Below are 21,184 nucleotides of genomic sequence, written 5' to 3'. Positions count from 1 at the left end.
TTTGGGGGTCCATGACATAAATTCAGAACCACAAATATTCAGAACCACTGGTTTAAACAGCATTTAGGAAGGAAGCCCAAATAAGCAACTACACTTTACTTTAGAAACAAGCCTAAATGAGCACCTACACTTAAAGAAACAAGCCCGCAACCACCAATATTTACAAGCAACTTTACAGAAGAACAAGCCCAAGGTCGCTTACAATAAGCGGACATGGCAACACCGGTGACCATGGCAACCGACTCAAACATCTTTTCCGTTCGCATGTCTTCTTCCTCAGCTGCAGCACAACAAAGGAGCTATCATCATCATCATCATCATGGCTGCTTTCCCTGATGAGGACTATTTCACAAAGATCGCATCCATACAGCAGCGTTTACATGAAAGGTGAAGGTTTGATTCCGTTTCCCTCCTGTCTGTCTCTGCGGTTCAAAACAACAGCAGTTAGCTTAGCTTAGCTCGTTGGTACAGAGACGCTAATAACAACAGTGTAGTCAGCGACAATAAGTTACAGCTGGGCCGGAAGTGGATGCGTTGTGCTTTCAAAACAAGAGCTGTATTATTATACACAGCACTGTTTACCAAACAGTGGGACCCAATTTGTATGGGTTGCGAGTAATATCCCCCCCCCCTTTATTTTTATTTATATATTATATAAATATATATATATATATATATATATATATATATATATATATATAAAAAGTATCAAAAGTATTTCATAAATAAAATGTGTTATCTTTTGGGTCTTGAGCTAAAACGTTTGGGAACCACTGGTATTTATACAGCATATCGATTTTTACACAATTATGTATGTGTTTCTAAAACTATATTTATTTGAACATTATATTTCCTACATTGTTTTGCATTACCAGAAAATATTTGTAAACCAACTCACTTTAAACTGCGTGGACCGGAAGTCCTTCTGGTTTATTTATGGTGATTTGACGCACGTGTAGTTAGAGCGTTATTATCAAGAGACAATATTACAGCAGTGTGTTATTATAGGGTTATTAATCTTATGTTTCAGTGTGTTATTATAGAGTTATTAATGTTATATATTTAACGCGTCGCTCTGCTCTAGAATGTTAATGTATGTCAGCTAAACGCTACTTTACTCATCATGTGCAATAGCCATGGATCCGTCATGGATGAACTTCAACCTGGTGTTTGCACTTTCTCCCTTTTTGGTCCGTACATCTACAGAAACGTTCAGATTTCAAATATAAAGTGCTTACCCCCATGGCCACGGATGTTAAAATCATGTACGGGCCCTCGGAAGTACCCGTATCTACCGTATTGTTCAATAAAAATCATTTTATTCCGATCGGTGGCCATTTTCGCATAGTTATAATGCATCAGAGAGTGCAATACACCTCCCAACCGATAGGGTCTCGAAGTTGAAAGCGTATGAAAAAAATGGCCACCGACCGGATTAAAATGCTTTTTATTGAACAAAATGGAAGATACGGGTACTTCTGAGAGCCCGTACATAATTGTAACATCCGTGGCCATGGGGTAAGCCCTTTATATTTGAAATATGAACTTTATGTAGATGTACGGGCCAAAAAGGGAGAAAGTGCAAACACCAGGTTGAAGTTCATCCATGACTATCATATGATATATGACAGTCATGTATCAGGGATACATGATGCACATGTGTTTTTTTTAGGCTTGCATGCTTTTGCTGCATGATGTAGACCTACATTAAACATTTTAACTGAACTATAGTTCATTGACATAGTTAACAGTGGCGTGGAAAGTAACTAAGTAGCCAAACATGTACTCAAGTACTGTTACAGTATTTAAGTACAATTTTGAGTTACTTTTACTTGAAAATTTCCATTCCTTGATACTTTATACTTCTACTCCCCTACATCTTAGAGAGGCAAATATTGTACTTTTTACTCAACTACAATTATTTGACAGCTTTAGTTACTAGTTAGTTACTTTGCATGCATATGTTGATTATTAATACAAATACAATACGCCACTTTACGACACGTTGTGGGCTTGTAGATTAGCTGTTTTCAAATAGCCAAAGTATATATAGCACTGCAGTGGTTATTGTATATTTTGTAATAATAATTCAAATCTAAAAAGTAACTAGTAACTAAAGTTTTCATATAATTGTTGTGGAGTAAAAGTACAATATTTACCTCTGAGATGTAGTGGGTAAAAGTATTGAAAATTGGAAATACTCATGTAAAGTAAATTAATTAGTAAAAGTACTTGAGTAAATGTACTGCGTTACTATCCACCACTGTGATTATGAATTGTTATGATTTATGGGTTTTTTTTGTTGGTGATAACGTTGTCCATGCAGGGAGAAAAGAAGGCTTGAGTTGGAGAAGGAGCTATTTTCTTACTCCATGTCTGATAAAAGAATGTAAGTGACCTCAACAAAAAACGGTGTATTATTATTGTCTCCGCCAGGCCGAAAGGCATGGCGAGAGAGTATGTTTTGCCCCCTGTCCGTCCGTCCGTGTGTGTCCGTCCGTCCGTCCGTCCGTCCGTGTGTGTCCGTCCATCCGTCCGTGCGTGTGTCCGTCATTCTGTCTGTGTACAGCTAATCTCCGGCACCGTTGGCTTGCTCGCCGTGAAACTGTGCACACACATTCCTTGGATGCTACAGCAGAACCTCTGCCCCAAATCTTTCACATGGGCCTTTTATAGCGACACCAGGCGGCCGATTTGTGCAAAACATATTTTTTGACAGTACTCCTACAGTATCTCTATAGTCATTAAACGAAACAGGTCTTTCAGATTTTTCATATTCCATCCTGATTGGCTAAAAATGGCTTCCAAAGTTTGCAGGAGTGCTCCGTTTTCAACAAAATGCCTCAAATCATGAACACAGCATGCAATTTCCTTGCATTTTGCATATTTCCACTATGCCGAGGACGAATTGCCACTTGAACATTTTCAAATCAGCCTCATGGTGGCGCTATAACAGGCTGATTCGTGTTTTTACCTATAACTGCACCGATCTGTGTAAAACTTTGTAAGCGCACTCTCTAGAGGTCAAGGAAAAACCTTTGCCCTGCGTTTTTCACATCTGCCTTTTATAGAGCCACCAGGAGGCCGACATATGTAAAACATTTGATTTTATCCAAATTTCATCGCTACAGATGATCTCTATAGTCATGTGATCAAGACGGATGTGTTTGATTTTTCATAATCCATCCTGATTGGCTAAGATTGACATCTAAAGTTTGCAGTAGTGGCTTGTTTTGAACAAAATGCCGCAAATCATGAACGCAGCGTCCGATTGCGGTCAAACTTTGCACACACATTCACACCATGTTGAGGAGCAAACGCCACCCTTTTGACATTGGCCTGTTATAGCGCCACCAGCAGGTCTAGCAGGTCAGTTTAGCAAAACACATTTTTTGGAACAAAAAGACATGTCCTCTCATGGTTGATGACACCTTGGGGCGTAGGCTGGCTGCAGACATCTGGCATTCATTGACAGGCTCCTGTTGTTGACGTTGTTCTGGCTCGCTCACGAGGATGAAGCGGTGTTCATGCGGATAGAACCGACGACTGGGCCAGTTTCTCCAGGACGGTGGTCCTGGAGAAACATGTTCTCTCATGGTTGATGAGGCGTTGGGGCGTAGGCTGGCTCCAGACACCTGGTGTTCATCGACATTCACTTGACATCCTATCACCAGCAGAATGAAAGAGGCTGCAAAGGCCACGCCCATGAGGTGCCTCATTTTCTCTCTCTTCTCAACTGTCAAGCTCTCTCCTCTTCTTTATCTCTCTCCTCTTCTTTATCTCTCTCTTCTAGCAGGGTTCACTCTTCTGCTGAAAACATCCACAGAGACAGTACTTTTGGGCTGAGCAGTGTTTTATAGTGTGAGCAGAGTTCTGGTCCGGCGTCACATAACAAACACAAACCGTTACCATATAATCATTCCTTATAGAGCATCGCAGTTCCCGCCCACTTCCTGGTTTTTCCTGGTGCCGGAAGAAAAAACTCAATGCATTTTTCCCATTGACATTTCCAAAAATATTTATATCAATTAATTTAAGCCTCGAGTCAAGCCATCCAGGGTCCTGGTGAATCATGACCATAAAACGTTTTTTTTCTGTGATTTATTTTATTTTATATTTAATGATATGATATACTATATTTAATAAATACCCTCTGTTTTGCCGTTTTCAAAAAAGTTTTTTTCACAGAATCAAACGTTTTATGGTCATGATTCACCAGGACCCTGGATGGCTTGATTCGAGGCTTAAATTAATTGATATAAATATTTTTGGAAATGTCAATGGGAAAAATGCATTGAGTTTTTTCTTCCGGCACCCGGAAGGGGCGGGAACTGCGATGCTCTATATGGAAGCAGTGTTTCTCCAAACACTGAGTCGGGACAATTTTTATGGGTCGCGAGTAAATATCCCTTTTAATACTTCCTATACTATTTTTGTATTATTTCAAAAGATGTTCAAAAACATAAAACATAACAATATTTTTCATAAATCAAACATATCTAAAATTATTGTCTCCGCCAGGCCGAAAGGCATGGCGAGAGAGTATGTTTTGCACCCTGTCCGTCCGTGTGTCCGTCCTTCTGTCTGTGACCAGCTGATCTCCGGCACCGTTGGCCCGGTCACTGCGAAACTTTTCACACACACTTTTTCAGATTGGCCTGTTATAGCGCCACCAGGAGGCCGATTTGTGAAAAACACATCATCACACAAATCGGTACACAGTATCTCTATAGTCATGTGATCAACACGGATTTGTCTGATTTCCCATATTCCATCCTGGTTGCCTAAGATTGTCTTCCAAATTTGCAAGATTGGTTTGTTTTGAACAAAATGCCTCAAATCATGAACACAGCATGCAATTTCAGGAAGGAAGAAGAAATGGCACCCTTTTCACATTGGCCTGTTATAGCGCCACCAGCAGATCTAATTTAGCAAAACACGTTTTTGGAACAAATGCCTGAAATCATGAATGCAGTTTCATATTGCTGTGAAGGCCTTAGAAGAAATGGCACCCTTTTCACATTGGCCTATTACAGCGCCACCAGGAGGCCACAATAACCTACCTGACCTGGCGGAGACCTGTGCTCCGAGGAGCACTTTTTCTAGTTATTATTGTTTCACACTGAACAGCCCCACTGTCCTGCACATTCATTTATTCATATTCATACTGGTGGTCACTTTGCTAAACGGAACGCTCGCCCCAAAATACACTCGCCCCCATTTCTTTGCGGACCGCTCGCCCCCAGCGGTTCTTGGATACTTTTATTATTTTTACTGAGGATAAGATTTAGAATAAGGTTAGGTTTAGGCATACTTGTACTGAGGTTACGTATGTTTAGGGATAAGGTTAGCTTTAGGCATAGTTTTACTGAGGTTAAGTTTAGGAATAAGGTTAGGTTTAGGCATAGTTTTACTGAGGTTAAGTTTAGGAATAAGGTTAGCTTTAGGCATAGTTTTACTGAGGTTAAGTTTAGGAATAAGGTTAGCTTTAGGCATAGTTTTACTGAGGTTAAGTTTAGGAATAAGGTTAGCTTTAGGCATAGTTTTACTGAGGTTAAGTTTAGGAATAAGGTTAGGTTTAGGCATAGTTTTACTGAGGTTAAGTTTAGGAATAAGGTTAGGTTTAGGCATACCTTACTGAGGTTACATTTATGAATAAGGTTAGGTTTAGGGATATATTTACTGAGGTTACGTTTATGAATAAGGTATAGGTTTAGGGATATATTTACTGAGGTTACGTTTAGGAATAAGGTTAGGTTTAGGCATACCTTACTGAGGTTACGTTTATGAATAAGGTATAGGTTTAGGGATATATTTACTGAGGTTACGTTTATGAATAAGGTATAAGTTTAGGGATATATTTACTGAGGTTACGTTTAGGAATCAGGTTAGGTTTAGAGATATATTTACTGAGGTTACGTTTTATGAATAAGGTTAGGTTTAGGAATATATTTACTGAGGTTACGTTTATGAATAAGGTTAGGTTTAGGGATATATTTACTGAGGTTACGTTCATGAATAAGGTGTGGATAGCTGGATGTTTATTTAAGTTCAAAGCCGATTGTTAACAGCGAGAGCAAACGTCTCTGTCTCTGTCAACCTCCGAGTACAATCAGATGGCAAAATCACACGGTGAAATCCTCAGTGTTAATTTAACTCTTGGGCTCAAAGTTAAATGAACACAGATAATTTTACTTTGTATGCAAAGCAAAATGCAGTCACTTCTTTCTGTACCCTATTAGACTCTCAACACTTCTTTGAATGTAAGCAAATTGGCCAATTTTGTATTCTTTCTTTGTCAATTATCCCATAACTCTAACACGTTGAGATCAGACATGAAACCACAATGTGTGTGTATAAAAAAGCTATTGTTCCTAACCTTTTATTTAACCCATTAAGACCGGGAACGAATCTGTGTCATTTTAGATTTTAGATACCCTTATTTTATATCTTGGCTTTTCAAAAATAGCAGATCTGCTATTTTTTTTAAATCGTAAAATCTTTGAATATAATATATTTTTAAAGGGAACATTTGTAAAATATTTTGTTCCAGAAGCAAAGTTTTGAGTAACAAATGTTCGCTTTAAAAATGAAAAATATATATATTCAAAAACTTTCACCAAGTTTCACAAAAAAAAAGTAGCAGATAGCTCATAGCGCGGCACTCGGTGCCGTGCTATATGAGCTTGTATATCTGCTATTTTTGAATAGCCAAAGAAATCTAAAATGACAGTGGTGCGTTCCCCCGGTTTTAATGGGTTAAAGAAACAAAACAAAAAACATCTAGCCCTTTATTTTGTGACAATGCTTTTAGATAAAGGTTCTTTTTAAAATAATGGTTTTCTATACTGCCGTCAGCTCACAGATAAAGAGTGCCAAGCTGCGCAGTTATCTCCAGGAAATCTGCGAGAGGCAGACGAGAGCGAAAATGAGAAACCTTGAGCTTCTGAGAGATGTGGAGAACATCGAAACGAGGATGAAGGAGCATGCTTGTGACTGTGGCCCGCTTCATCGAAAGAAGGTATCCCACCCTCAGCGGACATCTGTAGGGCTGTCACGATTACGAGATTTAAGTTGACGATTAATTGTCATACAAATAATTGCGATTAACGATTTAATTGTGTTTTTGGCATTGAACATTGGAATCAATGAATTAACCCTTTAAGACCTGAGGCGATTCTTTAAAAAAAATCGAAATCCTAACAGTTGTTGGAAAAAAATCTAAACATTTTTTTTTTCACGATTTTTCAAAAATAGCAGATCTACAAGTTCATAGCGCGGCACTCGGTGCCGCGCTATGAGCTTGTATATCTGCTATTTTTGAATAGCCAAATACATCTAAAGTGACACAGATGCGTTCCAGGTATCAATGGGTTAAAATACATTTTCAGATTGCCTTTAAGGCTTCGTAATCAAAAATAGCACATGGCAGATATGACAAATAACTTCATATTCAAGAGAATAAGAAGAATTACTGACATATTTAATAATTTTATACTTTAAAAAAGATGAAAAAATTGCGGAAATAGCTGATTTACAAGCTATGTAGATCCGCTATTTCTGCTTTTAAAATGTTCAACGATTATGCTAAATAATTGCGATTAGACGATGATGTAATAATTGTGACAGGCCTATACATCTGATCAATGGGGTTTTGTTAGACACAATGTTAATCATGTTCTTTGTTTGACGTTATTTATTTATGTTTACATTTTGCTGTATTCAGAATTTAATTTAGTAACAGTACAAAAGTATTGGCATCAAAAGTACATTTCAAGTTTTCGAAATGTATAAAAAATATTTTTAAATAGTAGATCTACGAGCTCACAACGCGTCGCAGTGCAACGCGAGCTTGTAGATCGTCTTCTAGAGATCGGCTATTTAACGTAATGCGTTAAAGTTATTTAAAGGGAATATTAATACAGCCAGTATGAAAGCGTCTTTTTCCGCATTTGCCTTATAGTATCACCCTCTAATTATCATCCACTGTAGGAATATTCACCAGCAAATTGCTTGATGTGACAATAGTAAACACTCAAACACAGCAATTTATCACTGACAGCAAATGAGCGAGAGAGAGAGAACAATGAACCAGTCCGATTATCACTTAAAACTCAATGGCAGTGCTTGACAGCTTAATATCAAATTAACGAAATTGGTTAATTAGGGCTGTGCTGAGTTAATTGCTCAATATAGAGACAGTGAAGTGCTCCAGAGGGTTGCTCACTCTCCCCTCAAGCAGTCGCTTTATTTCCTTGTGCGATGCTTTGTGTGAGTCACACACTATAATGTTATTTTAGTCATTGCATTTCCTCAGTGGCGTCAGTTCAGCAATGTATATATATTTTTTTTCCTGGAGCCAATACCACAATATAAAGAAATACTCTGTTACAAGCAGAAAACCTGTGTTCAAAATGTTATTTGAGTAAAAGTACAAAAGTATTGGCATCAAAATGTACTTAAAGTACCAAAAGTACAAGTACTAAAAGTGTTTGAAAATGGCCTATGTATAACATAGGGCTGAAGTGGTTAATGTATGTTTTATAATATAATAATTTATATCTGCAATATAAATATATAGATATATCTGCAATATATTTGGTCGCGCGGGTGGGGGGGTCCGCGACCAAACGCATATCATTTTAAGTGGTCCTTGACATGAAAAAGTTTGAGAACCACTGATTAGTATATAGCCAACATACGGTTTTTCAGAAAACTCTGACATTTGTAGAATCCCCCAGGAGCAAAGATTTGAGTTACAAATGTTTGCTTTAAAAAAAATACACATACATTCAAAGATTTGCATAATATCTACAAGCTCAAAAAATAGCAGATCTACAAGCTCATAGCGCGGCACTCGGTGCCGCGCTATGAGCTTGTATATCTGCTATTTTTTTAATAGCCCAAAGAAATGGTGTTAATAAGAGCATGGGGTGGGATTAAGAATAAGACAGCCCCCCTAGTCTGGCTTGTGTCAGATAATTGATTAACGAGGCGCTGGCAGCCAACACAGTGTCACTGGGGAATCACCGCGGCGGTGACTGAGTGACTCTCCATGTCACGCTACGTCGAATGTCACCATGCAGCAGCCGCTCCCTCCCCCTCCCGTTCCAGGCCCCCACGCCTCTGAATGTGTTTGTACATCATGTTTAGCACACAGCATTATCATGTAGACAGAATCCCCCTCCCATGTTTATACTGTGTTCCACAGACTAGTCAGCTGACCTGGGGGACATGTCAATCAGTGTTGGAAATGCCTTCATTAATCAAATTTCTATGAAACCCGGTTGTTTAAATTATACAACAAATATGTACAGTAAGCTAACGTCTGTACTCTCTTATAATCAATGGTATATATTCCCCCCTACAGGCTGAGTGCATGAATCAAATCACCAGATTCATGACGGCAAGAAAAAACAAAGAATTGAAAGAATATGGAACAACGGAGGAGGTAAATATGTGCCTTCTTTTGAAATGACAAATGACTCGTATTTGTAAATTAAGTTAATATATTTGAAAAGCGTGAACTATGCCAACATTGTGTGTGTATACACACACACACACACACACACACACACACACACACACACACACACACACACACACACACACACACACACACACACACACACACACACACACACACACACACACACACACACACACACACACACACACATATCCGACATTAATGCTGCAGCACATCGTCTCCAGAGCTATCTGTGTTTAACTATCATCTCACATTATATGCATAGATTGTACTCTATGTTGTACAAATCAAAAGTATTGCATGGTTTATTTACATTTGTGTTGTGTAACCAAAAAAACAACAACAAAAAAAACACAGGCTACTTGATGTTTCCTGTGTGGAATGCAGATTCTTTTTTTGTAACGGTTATACCAGCAGCAGGATAATGCAAATCTCAATCCGTTCCCACAGTGTTTTCACGGCCAGAACAACAAAGGGAAGTAGATATTATGCAGAGTAAATCTGTGGAGGAGTCTCTAGGTTTAAACAGTGTATCTGTAATGGCACAGGTGTCTAATCCTGCCGCTTGCATCTTGCGCGAGCGCTGCGGTTCAAGCCCATAGCCGTTTCTCCCTTCACTTAACCCATTAAGACCGGGAACGCCATCTGTGTTAACCACTTTTATCCATATTTTTTACTTTGCAGCTATTCAAAAAATAGCAGATCTACAAGCTCATAGCTATGAGCTTGTAGATCTGCTATTTTTGGAAAATCGTGAAAATGTGTGCAAATCTTTGAATATATATATTTTCAAAGCAAACATTTTTTTAACTCAAATCTTTGCTTCTAGGGGGTCCCTGGAACAACATATTTTGAGATGGGGGTCCGTGGCCAATTACATATAATTGTGGGGGTCCTTGACATGAAAAAGGTTTGAGAACCACTGATATTATAGCAACATAAGTAAAAAGAAAAATAATAATAATAATAAAGAAAACATTTATAAATTAGGATTTCGAAGACATTTGTAGAATCCCCAGAAGCAATGATTTGAGTTACATATGTTCGCTTTAAAAAAAAATATATATAATAATTCAAAGATTTTCAGAAATTTCACGATTAAAAAAAAAACAGCAGATCTACAAGCTGTATATCTGCTATTTTTTGAATAGCCCAAAGAAATCTAAAAAAATTACACACAGAAGATGCGTTCCCGCCGGTCCAAATGGGTTAAAGCAGTTAAAGCTCTTTTAGATGAAATGTCTAAGACATCTCATAATAACTTGGAGCATTCTGTCTAGAGCAGTCACTTGTAACTGTGTGCGCGCACCCCCCCCCCCCCTCCCCTCACCCCCCCCCCCCCCAGCCTAGGCGATATTGTAATGAGCAAAATGGTTCCGTCACTCCATTATGCATACAAGCCATTGGCTGGCAGTGTGCATGTCCCTCAGGCTGCAGCATTCATTAAGGGAAGCTTACCGTGCTGAAAGCTGGAGCCCGATGATAACGGGATATGATTTTCATATTTAATACATTCCTTGGAAGAGCACACGCGTGCCGCAGATTGATAGAAGAATCAATTGCTACTTTAGTGAAACACTTTCTACTTTGCCCTGCGGCTACCGATGGAATCACTCAGCCAAGAAATTAACTTTTCCTCTTTTTTACCTACTTTGTGGATCTGCCGGGTGCCGGGGCGCTTGCATTGGTTTACAGTGAATGTTATTAACCCATTAAGACCTGAGAAGATTCTAGAAATGTCTTCTAAATCCTAACAATTTTTTGAAAAAAAAACCCAAATTTTTTTTCCCGCGATTTTTCAAAAATAGCAGATCTACAAGTTCATAGCGCGGCACTCGGTGCCGCGCTATGAGCTTGTATATCTGCTATTTTTGAATAGCCTAAAGAAATCTAAAGTGACACAGATGCGTTCCAGGTATCAATGGGTTAAGCAGCTAACTGTTTGGTATTTAAGACGCTTATCAGAAAAGAAACAGAAGCCAATGCTTTTTGTTATTATGTTTTGGAGGGAGGGTTTTTTTTTTTTCAGCCTCTCCCCCCCTCCTCCTCACCTCGGTGACATTGGGGAGACATGAATCACAACTTGTGTAAAAGGATTTCTAATAAGATTAAAAGTTAAAACATTGATCCTGAAACATTCTTTAATATATATATAAATATGGCTTTAAGACAATTCTGACCTTGGCCCGAATAAACTATCCATATTCCAAATCGAAAAAAATGTTTTTAGGCACTCGAGTTGAATTTATTTTGAGGATGAGTCTATTTAACTTGACTTAGGAGGTGAACATTTGAAGAGAATAAAGATATAAATGGGAATTTGTGAGCATGCACTATATGGGAAGAAAATAGTCCTGTGGGCCAATGGATGTTCAAGGATAGGTATATGTTACAATCTGAGCGCACACACACACACACACACACACACACACACACACACACACACACACACACACACACACACACACACACACACACACACACACACACACACACACACACACACACACACACACACACACACACACACACACACAACTCGACTCTGATCGAACAAATGTTGCCTATAGTCGACTAAATCCACTTTTTTTTTTGTTACATGACTCGACTGAGATTGTCAGTCGTATCAGTCTGATTCAAATGGCAATCTCTCAGTCGAATCATGCCAAAAAAGATGTTATGCAATAGAGGAACATTCCATTCGGGCTGTAGGGGTGCTTAATGTCTGATTTAACACATACTTGCTTGGTTTCTCCCAATAAATCATGATGTATATCCTATTTTTTCAAACTATACTTCACTTTCACATAAAATAAACATTAAAAAAAAATATTTAAAAAAAATGAAAGAAGTTATGGCAAAATAAAGGCCCCCTCACACATTAGTAGGACACTCTAATGCGTGAGGGGGCCATGAATTTTATTTTTTATTTTTTAGAAAAACAAATTTTTTATATATATATGGTTCGACTAAGAGATTGGCAGTCGACTCAGACTCCCTCGATCGATTAGTCGACTATTCGAGGTCAGGCATATATACACAAACACACACACACACACACACACACACACACACACGTGACACATATATATATATATCTCATACTTTATTTAATGTACTTTTCTACAGGTCGAAGGTGCGCGTGAGAAACCCCAGGCTGCCTCGCCGTCCTCTGACCGACGACGACCGGTAACATTCACGGACCGCCAGAAGACGACGACGACGTCGTCCGGAGGGTCTTCTCCCGCCACGAGGGTGCACTCAGGCCTCAGAGCGTCACGTCGTTCACCCGATCACCTCCCCGTGCACTCCCCCAAACGTCTACCACCAAGTGGCCTTTTGAAGGACTCCAAAGTCAGCAGAGAGGCCGTCGCCGCCTCTCTGGACCCGGCGGCGCCTTTATCTGATGACATTTCGGGCTCAAACGGTTCCCCCGGCAGCCGTAATTTGAGTGACAAACATGAAAGGGCGCCGGCGGTGCTTCTTCCGTCTGCCTGTGCCTTAACAGCCGCCGCCGCCGCTGCTGCTGCCGGCGTGCCTTTTAGAGCCTGCGACGGGCGTCCTCTCTCGCCTCCAGTGACCTTCATGACGAGGCCCGAGGAGAATGTTTCATCGCCTGGCGGTGACAGGACGAGCCCCATGTGGGCCGCCAAGAGCAGCGCCGCAGAAAGCACCGCCGGCAGTGCTGGAAAAGGTACTCAAATGTTTTACTTAACCCTTTAAGACCTGTGGCGATTCTTTAAAAAAAATCTAAATCCTAACAGTTTTTGGAAAAAAATTTAAACATTTTTTTTTCACGATTTTTCAAAAATAGCAGATCTACAAGTTCATAGCGCGGCACTCGGTGCCGCGCTATGAGCTTGTATATCTGCTATTTTTGAATAGCCAAAGACATCTAAAGTGACACAGATGCGTTCCAGGTATTAATGGGTTAACACAATCCCTGCCATTGACGGAGATCTCTGTCATTAAAAAAAATAAAAATACAGAGACACAGAACCAAGAGATAACGCGATCCAAAGATTTACTGCTCCATTCACTTCCTGGTTAAAGTATTTGGGAAATATTCTGTATCTCGGCTCCTGTGTTTTTACTATGTATTTTTGGCGTAACATGCTATTTTCAACTGGGTATAACAAGCGAACGGGAGGTCGCAATGACATTTTTTTTAGCCCGGCCGATACCAGACTTTTGGAATCTGATCCCGATTTTTGGAGGGTCCTATAGCCCACCGATTACCAATGTTTTGACTGATATGTTGTGGGAAAAAAAGAAAAGCTCAATAATTTCTAATCAATTTGGAAAACTTAGATTTGATTTGAAGTTTTTCACAAATAGAACATTCTAAAATAGCCAGTCTACAAGCTCACCACGCGTCATGCTGTAGATCTGCAATTTTTTGTAAACCTTTGAAAATGTTCTCCAATACATTATAGTGACATTGCCCAGAATAGGGACGCCAGGTTGAAACGAGTAGCCTCGTTCCCAGCCTTACTCATCTGCAAAGAGAAAATCCTGGTCACGACCTAATGCATAGATCTATGTCTATAGGGGGCGGGACTTCCGTCGTACGAACATCCCCCAGAAACGATTTTTTCTTACGAATCACAACACTTCATACTAGGGCATTCACAAATAGTGATTTTTAGCATTCGAATTATTCGACCTATAAGTATTCGAATATTCGATTAATCGATTTGATTATAAAAAATTAAAAAATTAAAAATTATTATTATAATATATATATATATATATATATATATATATTTTGCCAATGGCATTGACGACTCGACTCAAGGAATGCGAGTTGACGTCACACCAGAGCTCACAGCTGCGTGTCTGCTGTAGAAAAGCCGCTGAAAAAAAAAATCTAAATTTTCTAAATCTCCCGGTACACTCAGCCAGGTCTTGCCCAGCGTGGGTTGAAAGTGGTTAAAAAATCAGGACACATCGGCTCCATAACTGTCAAAAAAGTCAAATAATGGCCAGTATGTTGGCAAGACTGGTTCTAGTTTTTACTTTCCAAAGTCATCAAATGATATTGTTCTCCAGACCTCAAGTTTTTCCTGCGAAAACTTTGTTTCATCATCACACTGTCAACGAATGCGTCTTTTGCTTCCAGGGCGACGTGAGAGCGTCAGCACGCCCAGCTCCAGCGTGAGGCTGTCGGTGAGCAGCGACAGCGACCTGTCCATTTCCCTGACCGAGTCCGAGTCTGAGCTGGAGGAGGACGAGGAGGAACCGCTACCACCTGAGGGCGTGGCCTACCTGGACACGCCCCCACCCGACACCAGAGTGACACCCCCACCCGAGAGGAGCGGCTCCTCCCCGCACGACCGGAGTCTGCACCGTCGGGAGGAAGAATCGTCCGTCCACGTCGAAGAGACCCAGAACCCCCTTCAGTTCATCGGCGATGCCGTGCCAACAGATTCTATGACGGAAAGGTACAACGTGGCTTTGCATCTGTTAAACCGGTTTTCAAAAGGCAATTAATGAAGTGGTACGGCGTCGTTTAGGTCAGTGGTTCTCAAACCTTTTCATGTCAAGGACCCCCCAATCTGGGAACCCAGATCCAACTGAAAATGAAAAACAGCGACCTCTGCTGTTTGTTCTATGTCTGTTGGCTCTGGGCGGAAGAAAACGTAACACCAGTGCGCAAGGAAACCGGGGTTTAGGTCTGCCTTCAGCTTTCACTTCCGGTGGGTGCCACTATGTTTTCATTCCCACTAACAATATTTCTACACGGAACACTAACACCACTTCTCCCAGAGAACATGGATCGTTTTGGTTATAAGCCCACTTGTTTCTATGATGAAAGAGTAAGTTAAAATGTGAATATCTTTCCGTGGTTTTGTCTGCTCCGCGGACGCTATTGTTAAATTAGTTTGGGTTTGTTTCGAGGGGGAAAGATCGACGGACATGTGAATCCCGCCCACTACATTTGATTGGGTAAAGCGCGGCCTGCTTCCTGATCTGAAGGCACGCCCACTTGTAGCCAATGCGCACACGTTATGACGAACCTCCCCGACAGATTCCAACGCAGTGCAGAATCTGTTCTTGAGAGATTAAGGACCCCCAAAATGATGAAATGTTATGCTAGGGACTTTTCAAAAATGTATATACAAGCTCATAGCGCTGTGCTATGAGATTGTATATCTGCTATTTTTGAATAGCAAAAGTATACAATTATGGTTAAAGTGATTAAAATTTTTATTTTATTTTATTGTGATTAACTAACTTAGCTGGGGACCCCCTGGTACCCCCCAAGAACCCCTGGGGGTCCCCGGACCCCACTTTGAGAACCAATGGTTTCATTTGTAAGACACTATTTTATTCAGTGACTTAACCCATTAAGACCTGAGGCCTACAAATGCCTTCTAAATCCTTTTCTCAAATTTTCTGAAAAACCTACTGTATGTTGATATCTAGCTGATATATAGCTATGTTGCTGTCGGGTAGAAACCTCTGATTTCCATAGTTTAACTCAGTTTTTTCGTAAATGAATGTCCTACTTGATCTACACAGCGTCACACAAAAGTAGCAGATCTACAAGCTCGAAATGCGGCACAAAGTGACATTTTTTAAGCTTGTGGATCTGCTACTTATGCAGTTTTTGAATTTGAATCCTTTTCTACCCGACAGTGACGATATATGCTGACACAGATGCTTTCCTGGTTTTAATGGGTTAAACAAAGGGGGCACGATAAACCTAAGCTGAGCTCATACTTCTACTGTAGGTCGCCTCGCCAAAACATCTCAGCAGCAGCAGTACATCATGGGGTGCTGGGGGAGGGGGGGGGTGGTTAAAGAAGGCTGACAGAAGGGGATTGTGGGGAGTCACGCTCCACGCCACCTCAGCCCCGGTAGCTTCTCGACAGCAGCTACAGCAGCGGCGGGCGGGCGGGCGGGCGGCGGTGATGGCACCTCATACGAGGAGCTCAGGGCCCCGTGACCGACAATATTGCCGTAATCCAAGATAATGCTGTAACAGAGCAATTTTCTGCCTCAGAGAACCTCAGGAAGTCCCCCAGTGGAGGAGGAAATTTGGGCCGCAACAGAGTGTTCTGGAGGGTGGGCATGTGGACTAGGCACTCACTGGGCCACAAATCCTCAGCTTCGGCGGTGATGGCCTCTAAAAGTTGAAGGATCGAACCATACAAAAGCCAAACGTGAATATTCTGTGTGCCCACAGATTATGCATTTTCTTTCCCCTGGAAAGTCTTTTCGAACACGAGCACTTAAGCTCTCGAAAAGAAAACTTTTACGTTATAGGGTAGAGTCGCTGTTCTTTCATGGAAATTCTCCATGTTTTTTTATCTTCACTGTTGTTGTTTTTTCCCCCCCTTTGCAATGTTTATTCGCTGTTGTATAGTTTTATATTTTGAATGCACTGAAGTCACAACAAATTGCACGCTGATGAGGCTTTAAGTATTACTTCCTTCAATGTAATTTATTTATTTTGTACCGAAGCCACTAAACAGCATGGTTTTACATCCTGAGATTTAGTGGCGAATGCATCAAATACGTTACTTTGGTTGATATCTGTAACGGCAGGGACGCGAAGGCTGGCTTTTGAACATAAAACAATGCGGAGGCACAGAGCCGGACGATATGGACAAAATGAAATATCATATAAACATTGTGATAATATCATAACTATCATATTGTGATACTGTACATCCCACATGAGCAAAACTAGCCCATCTACAAGTTTGCAACACGTTGCGATCCAATGAAAGTCACTTGGATATCGTGATATGGCATAAGCATTATCTTTTCCTGGTTTTAATGATCACGTAATCCCTATTTTATAGGGATCATTAAAACCAGGAAAAGATAATGCTTATGCCATATCACAATATCCAAGTCTTCCAGACAATAGTCTCATATAATGATATTGATAAAATAATGATATTGATCAAATATTGATACATCCCTGACTGTGTGGAAGATATTTTGTGTCTTTCTAGAGAGAGAGAGAGAGAGAGAGAGAGAGAGAGAGAGAGAGAGAGAGAGAGAGAGAGAGAGAGAGAGAGAGAGAGAGAGAGAGAGAGAGAGAGACACACAGAGAGAGACAGAGAAGAGACTGCAGAATGGTTGTTTGTGCGCATCGGCTCTCTGCTCTGCTGTTGTAGTGCATGTGACCTCAAGAGCTGCAGCATGGAGAAATGCTCTACATTGTTAACACCAAGAGCTTCTGTGGATGAGCCAGGTCTTTGATGGAAAGCGCTTACATTCTCCAACACATTCTCCTTCTCTCCCTGGCTCTCTCTCTCTCTCTCTCTCTCCGTCACTCTGTCTCTCTCACCACCGTCTCTGTCTGTCTGTTTTTCTGTCTGTCTGTCAAGGTTAAGAGTTTATATTGCACTTTTCACACACGGGGGAATACAAACTGGAGAGATTCACAAGTCACAACATTATCCCATTATATTTTCCTCCCAGCCTTGCTGGGGTTCGCTGGTGCCAAAGGACAGAAATATCTCCATTGTTTCCTCAAGGATCCTGATGGCCTAATGCGCACATCTCTCAAATGTTGCCCCTGACCTGCATGATGGTTCATAATGTTGCATTGGCAGCAGCGTGTGTGTGTGTCTGTGTGTGTGTGTGTGTGTGTGTGCATACGTATGTGTACGTATGTGCGTGCGTGTGCTGTCAAACGAATATTCGATATTCGAATATTATTCGAATATTGGGAAAATATGTATATTCGAATATGAAAATTAATATTCGAAAAACACAGTTTTTTGTACTGTTTCTGTCAACAACAAAAAAAAATGAAAAAAAAGAAATCATAATATTCGAATATATTGGAATATCTGCAAATTGTTAAGACCAATATTTGAATATCATTTCTGAGGAAAGTTGACAGCCCTAGCGCGCACGTGGTGCACACACTATACAATTTGGATAAATTGTATAGTGTGGTTGCACCAGCACAAGCAGTGGTTTGCAGATCTCAGGAAAAGAAATCCCTGACATCATGTGCTCATGAAACGTGTCATATTTGTGGTATTCCCTATGGCCAGAAGTGAACGTCATTTTGCCTGCAGTATGCTGTGCTGTATAGAGGCCCATCAACATGTGATATGAAAGCACATTTGGAAGCAATATAGTCAAAGTGCATGGACAATCAAAAGGCTATTTGATGCTCATTGTCACATATGGCTCCTGAGATCACATGTACCAAATGCAGGGGTGGAAAAAGTACTCAAATGTTTGACTTAAGTAAAAGTATCAATACTGCAATGCAGAAATACTCTGTTACAAGTAAAAGTCCAATATTCAAAATTTACTTGAGTACAAGTACAACAGTGTTGGCATCACAAAATGTACTTAAAGTACCAAAAGTAAAAGTACTCGTTATGCAGAATGTCCCATTTAATTTAGCATTTTGGGGGTGAACTATCCCTTTAATTTATTGCATACTGACAGAGTTCTCCTTTGTAGCATGTGTGCTACTACAGTGTTTTTCTTTAAAGCAGGGGATGCCAGGATAACAAACTGGAAAAAACTAAATAAAATCACAAAATAATTATTATATAAAAAAAAAGAAAAAAAAAAGATTATTTTTACAAAGTAAAAGAAATAATGAAAGTATCTGAAAAAAAACAGAACACAGCTGATCTGGCCGCACTGCATATAGGTCGGCGCCCCCCTGCATACCCCCCCCCCAAGTCAGTAAATATAGGGCCGTTCGCACTCCACCACTCCTTTTGTGTGCTGATGCAGTACTGCCGCGTCCGTGTCGGCGGCAGCGTGGTGAAATCCCCCCCCCCCCCCCGACACCAATCACCCAACGCCGAGGCTGTTTCACGTGACAACACATCGTCACCCTGGAGACGGCACAGCACACACACACACACACACACACACACACACACACACACACACACACACACACACACACACACACACACACACACACACACACACACACACACACACACACACACACACACACACACACAGTGTGGAGTAATATCACTGCAGAGAGGAACGACCTCTTTCTCCCGGCTAACAATGCACTCGTGATGATGTCGAGATGCGGACCAACGCTGCGGCGCCTAAAGTGAGGTTGCAGACCTCGCCATGAAACCTGGCAACAATGTACTGTATATATATATATATATAGAGAGAGAGAGAGAGAGAGAGCAAGCTAACAACAAATTCACTTTCTCCCTCTCTAAAGGTCTCCCTTTTGAAGAGCATTGACAAATAAAGTGGAGAGAGAAAGATGAGTATTTCAAGGCCCACGCTGATGGCAAGGGGAGGGAGAAGAGAGAGAGACAGAGAGAGAGAGAGAGGAAAAAAAGACAGAGCTATTGGCCATGCTGCTTCAGCTGGCGGTGGAGAGGACTTAGCGCAGATGGATTGCACACTACAGAATGCCATGGATATCATTCAAGCTGCCGCCTTAACCCCTTCAATCCGGGAACGCATCTGTGTCATTTTAAGATTTCTTTGGCTATTAAAAAATAGCAGATCTACAAGCTCATAGCGCCTGCTATTTGAAAATTTGTGCAAATCTTTGAATATTAATTTTTTTAAAGCGAACATTTGTAACTCAAATCTTTGCTTCTGGGGGGGTCCCTGGAACAACATATTTTGAGATGGGGGTCCGTGGCCAAATGCATATCTAAAAAATCCTAACGGTAGGCCTATGTGGTGCTCCAACTTTTCCACGTCAAGGACCTCCAAAATCACATGGCATTTGGCCGCCGACCCCCATCTGAAAATATTTTGTTCCAGGGACCCCCCAGAAGCAAAGATTTGAGTCAAAAATGTTTCCTTTGAAAAATAAATAAATTCAAATAATTTGCACAAATGTTCAAGATTTTTCAAAAATAGCAGATCTACAAGCTCATAGCGCGGCACTCTGTACCGCGCTATGAGCTTGTAGATCTGCTAGTTTTGAATAGCCAAAGTATAAAATAATGGTTTAAGTGGTTACACAGTATGCGTTCCCGGTTTTAACGGTTTAATCAGGATGTTACCAGGAAACAACCTGCAAAAGAGAAGGAGCAATTGTTTGCTGACCTCTTTGACCCCGGGGCCCATTACAGATTGTCATAAATTCTTCTTTTTTTTTTTTTTTTTTTGCCCCCTTTCATGTAGCGGGGGAGGCTCAGGGTCTCTCTCTCGGCTCGGGGGTCTTTCTGGGGGAGAATTCAATGAGGGCCACCCACAGCTTAATGCTCAAGAAAGACATGAATTCCCCCAATATCCACATGCATTAGGGCATCCATTTCTCATTTTGCTGCCGCGCACACGGCCAGATTAAAGTGTAAATCTCTCGCCAAAAGAAATCTCAATCCAAAGTCCCCCTTTTTTCTGTTGCCGGGGTCCTTACTTATTTGAATATGTGCTTTATTTTGTCTTTAGAGATTTATTTCTGTCTGTATGGCTTCTTATGTATTTGCATATTAATCCATTATAACATTATGCCCTTTTGATTGAATGTGAAGAACGAAATTGTCCCGATGTGGACTGGAGAACAGGAAAGCCGATATCAGCCGATTTCTTCTCTCCTCAAAGATTCCCCGATATCCTGTACCCTAAAAGGAATCCGATTCCGTGCACGTCTGTGCACGTGCCATTTATTCTAGGCGTTTAATGTTTTCCCTATTTTACATTTCAAGCAAATCAAATAGTAGTGCTTGAAATACCAAAACATATGAATTCAAAATGCATGTG

General features: G+C 40.7%; 1 protein-coding gene across 2 annotated transcripts in view; it reads left to right on the top strand.

The window, feature by feature from the left end:
• The first annotated feature begins 257 nt into the window (after window positions 1-257).
• The window catches only part of kiz (kizuna centrosomal protein), a 59,547-nt gene continuing 38,620 nt past the window's right edge, over window positions 258-21,184 (top strand). Inside the window, exons 1-6 of one of the 2 annotated variants that reach the window (XM_080413887.1) lie at window positions 258-387; window positions 2,327-2,389; window positions 6,859-7,021; window positions 9,371-9,451; window positions 12,620-13,184; window positions 14,613-14,934. In XM_080413887.1, coding sequence (XP_080270013.1) covers window positions 320-387; window positions 2,327-2,389; window positions 6,859-7,021; window positions 9,371-9,451; window positions 12,620-13,184; window positions 14,613-14,934 — 1,262 coding nt within the window. In that variant the 5' untranslated portion in view covers window positions 258-319. The remainder of the gene's footprint in view (window positions 388-2,326; window positions 2,390-6,858; window positions 7,022-9,370; window positions 9,452-12,619; window positions 13,185-14,612; window positions 14,935-21,184) is intronic. The other variant, XM_080413888.1, reaches the window with a different exon arrangement.

This window comes from Gymnoscopelus braueri, assembly GCF_963280865.1.
Source record: "Gymnoscopelus braueri genome assembly, chromosome: 19".
Taxonomy (NCBI): Eukaryota; Metazoa; Chordata; class Actinopteri; order Myctophiformes; family Myctophidae; genus Gymnoscopelus; species Gymnoscopelus braueri.
Note: the sequence above shows the minus strand (reverse complement) of the source record. Positions and strands in the feature narration are given on the sequence as shown.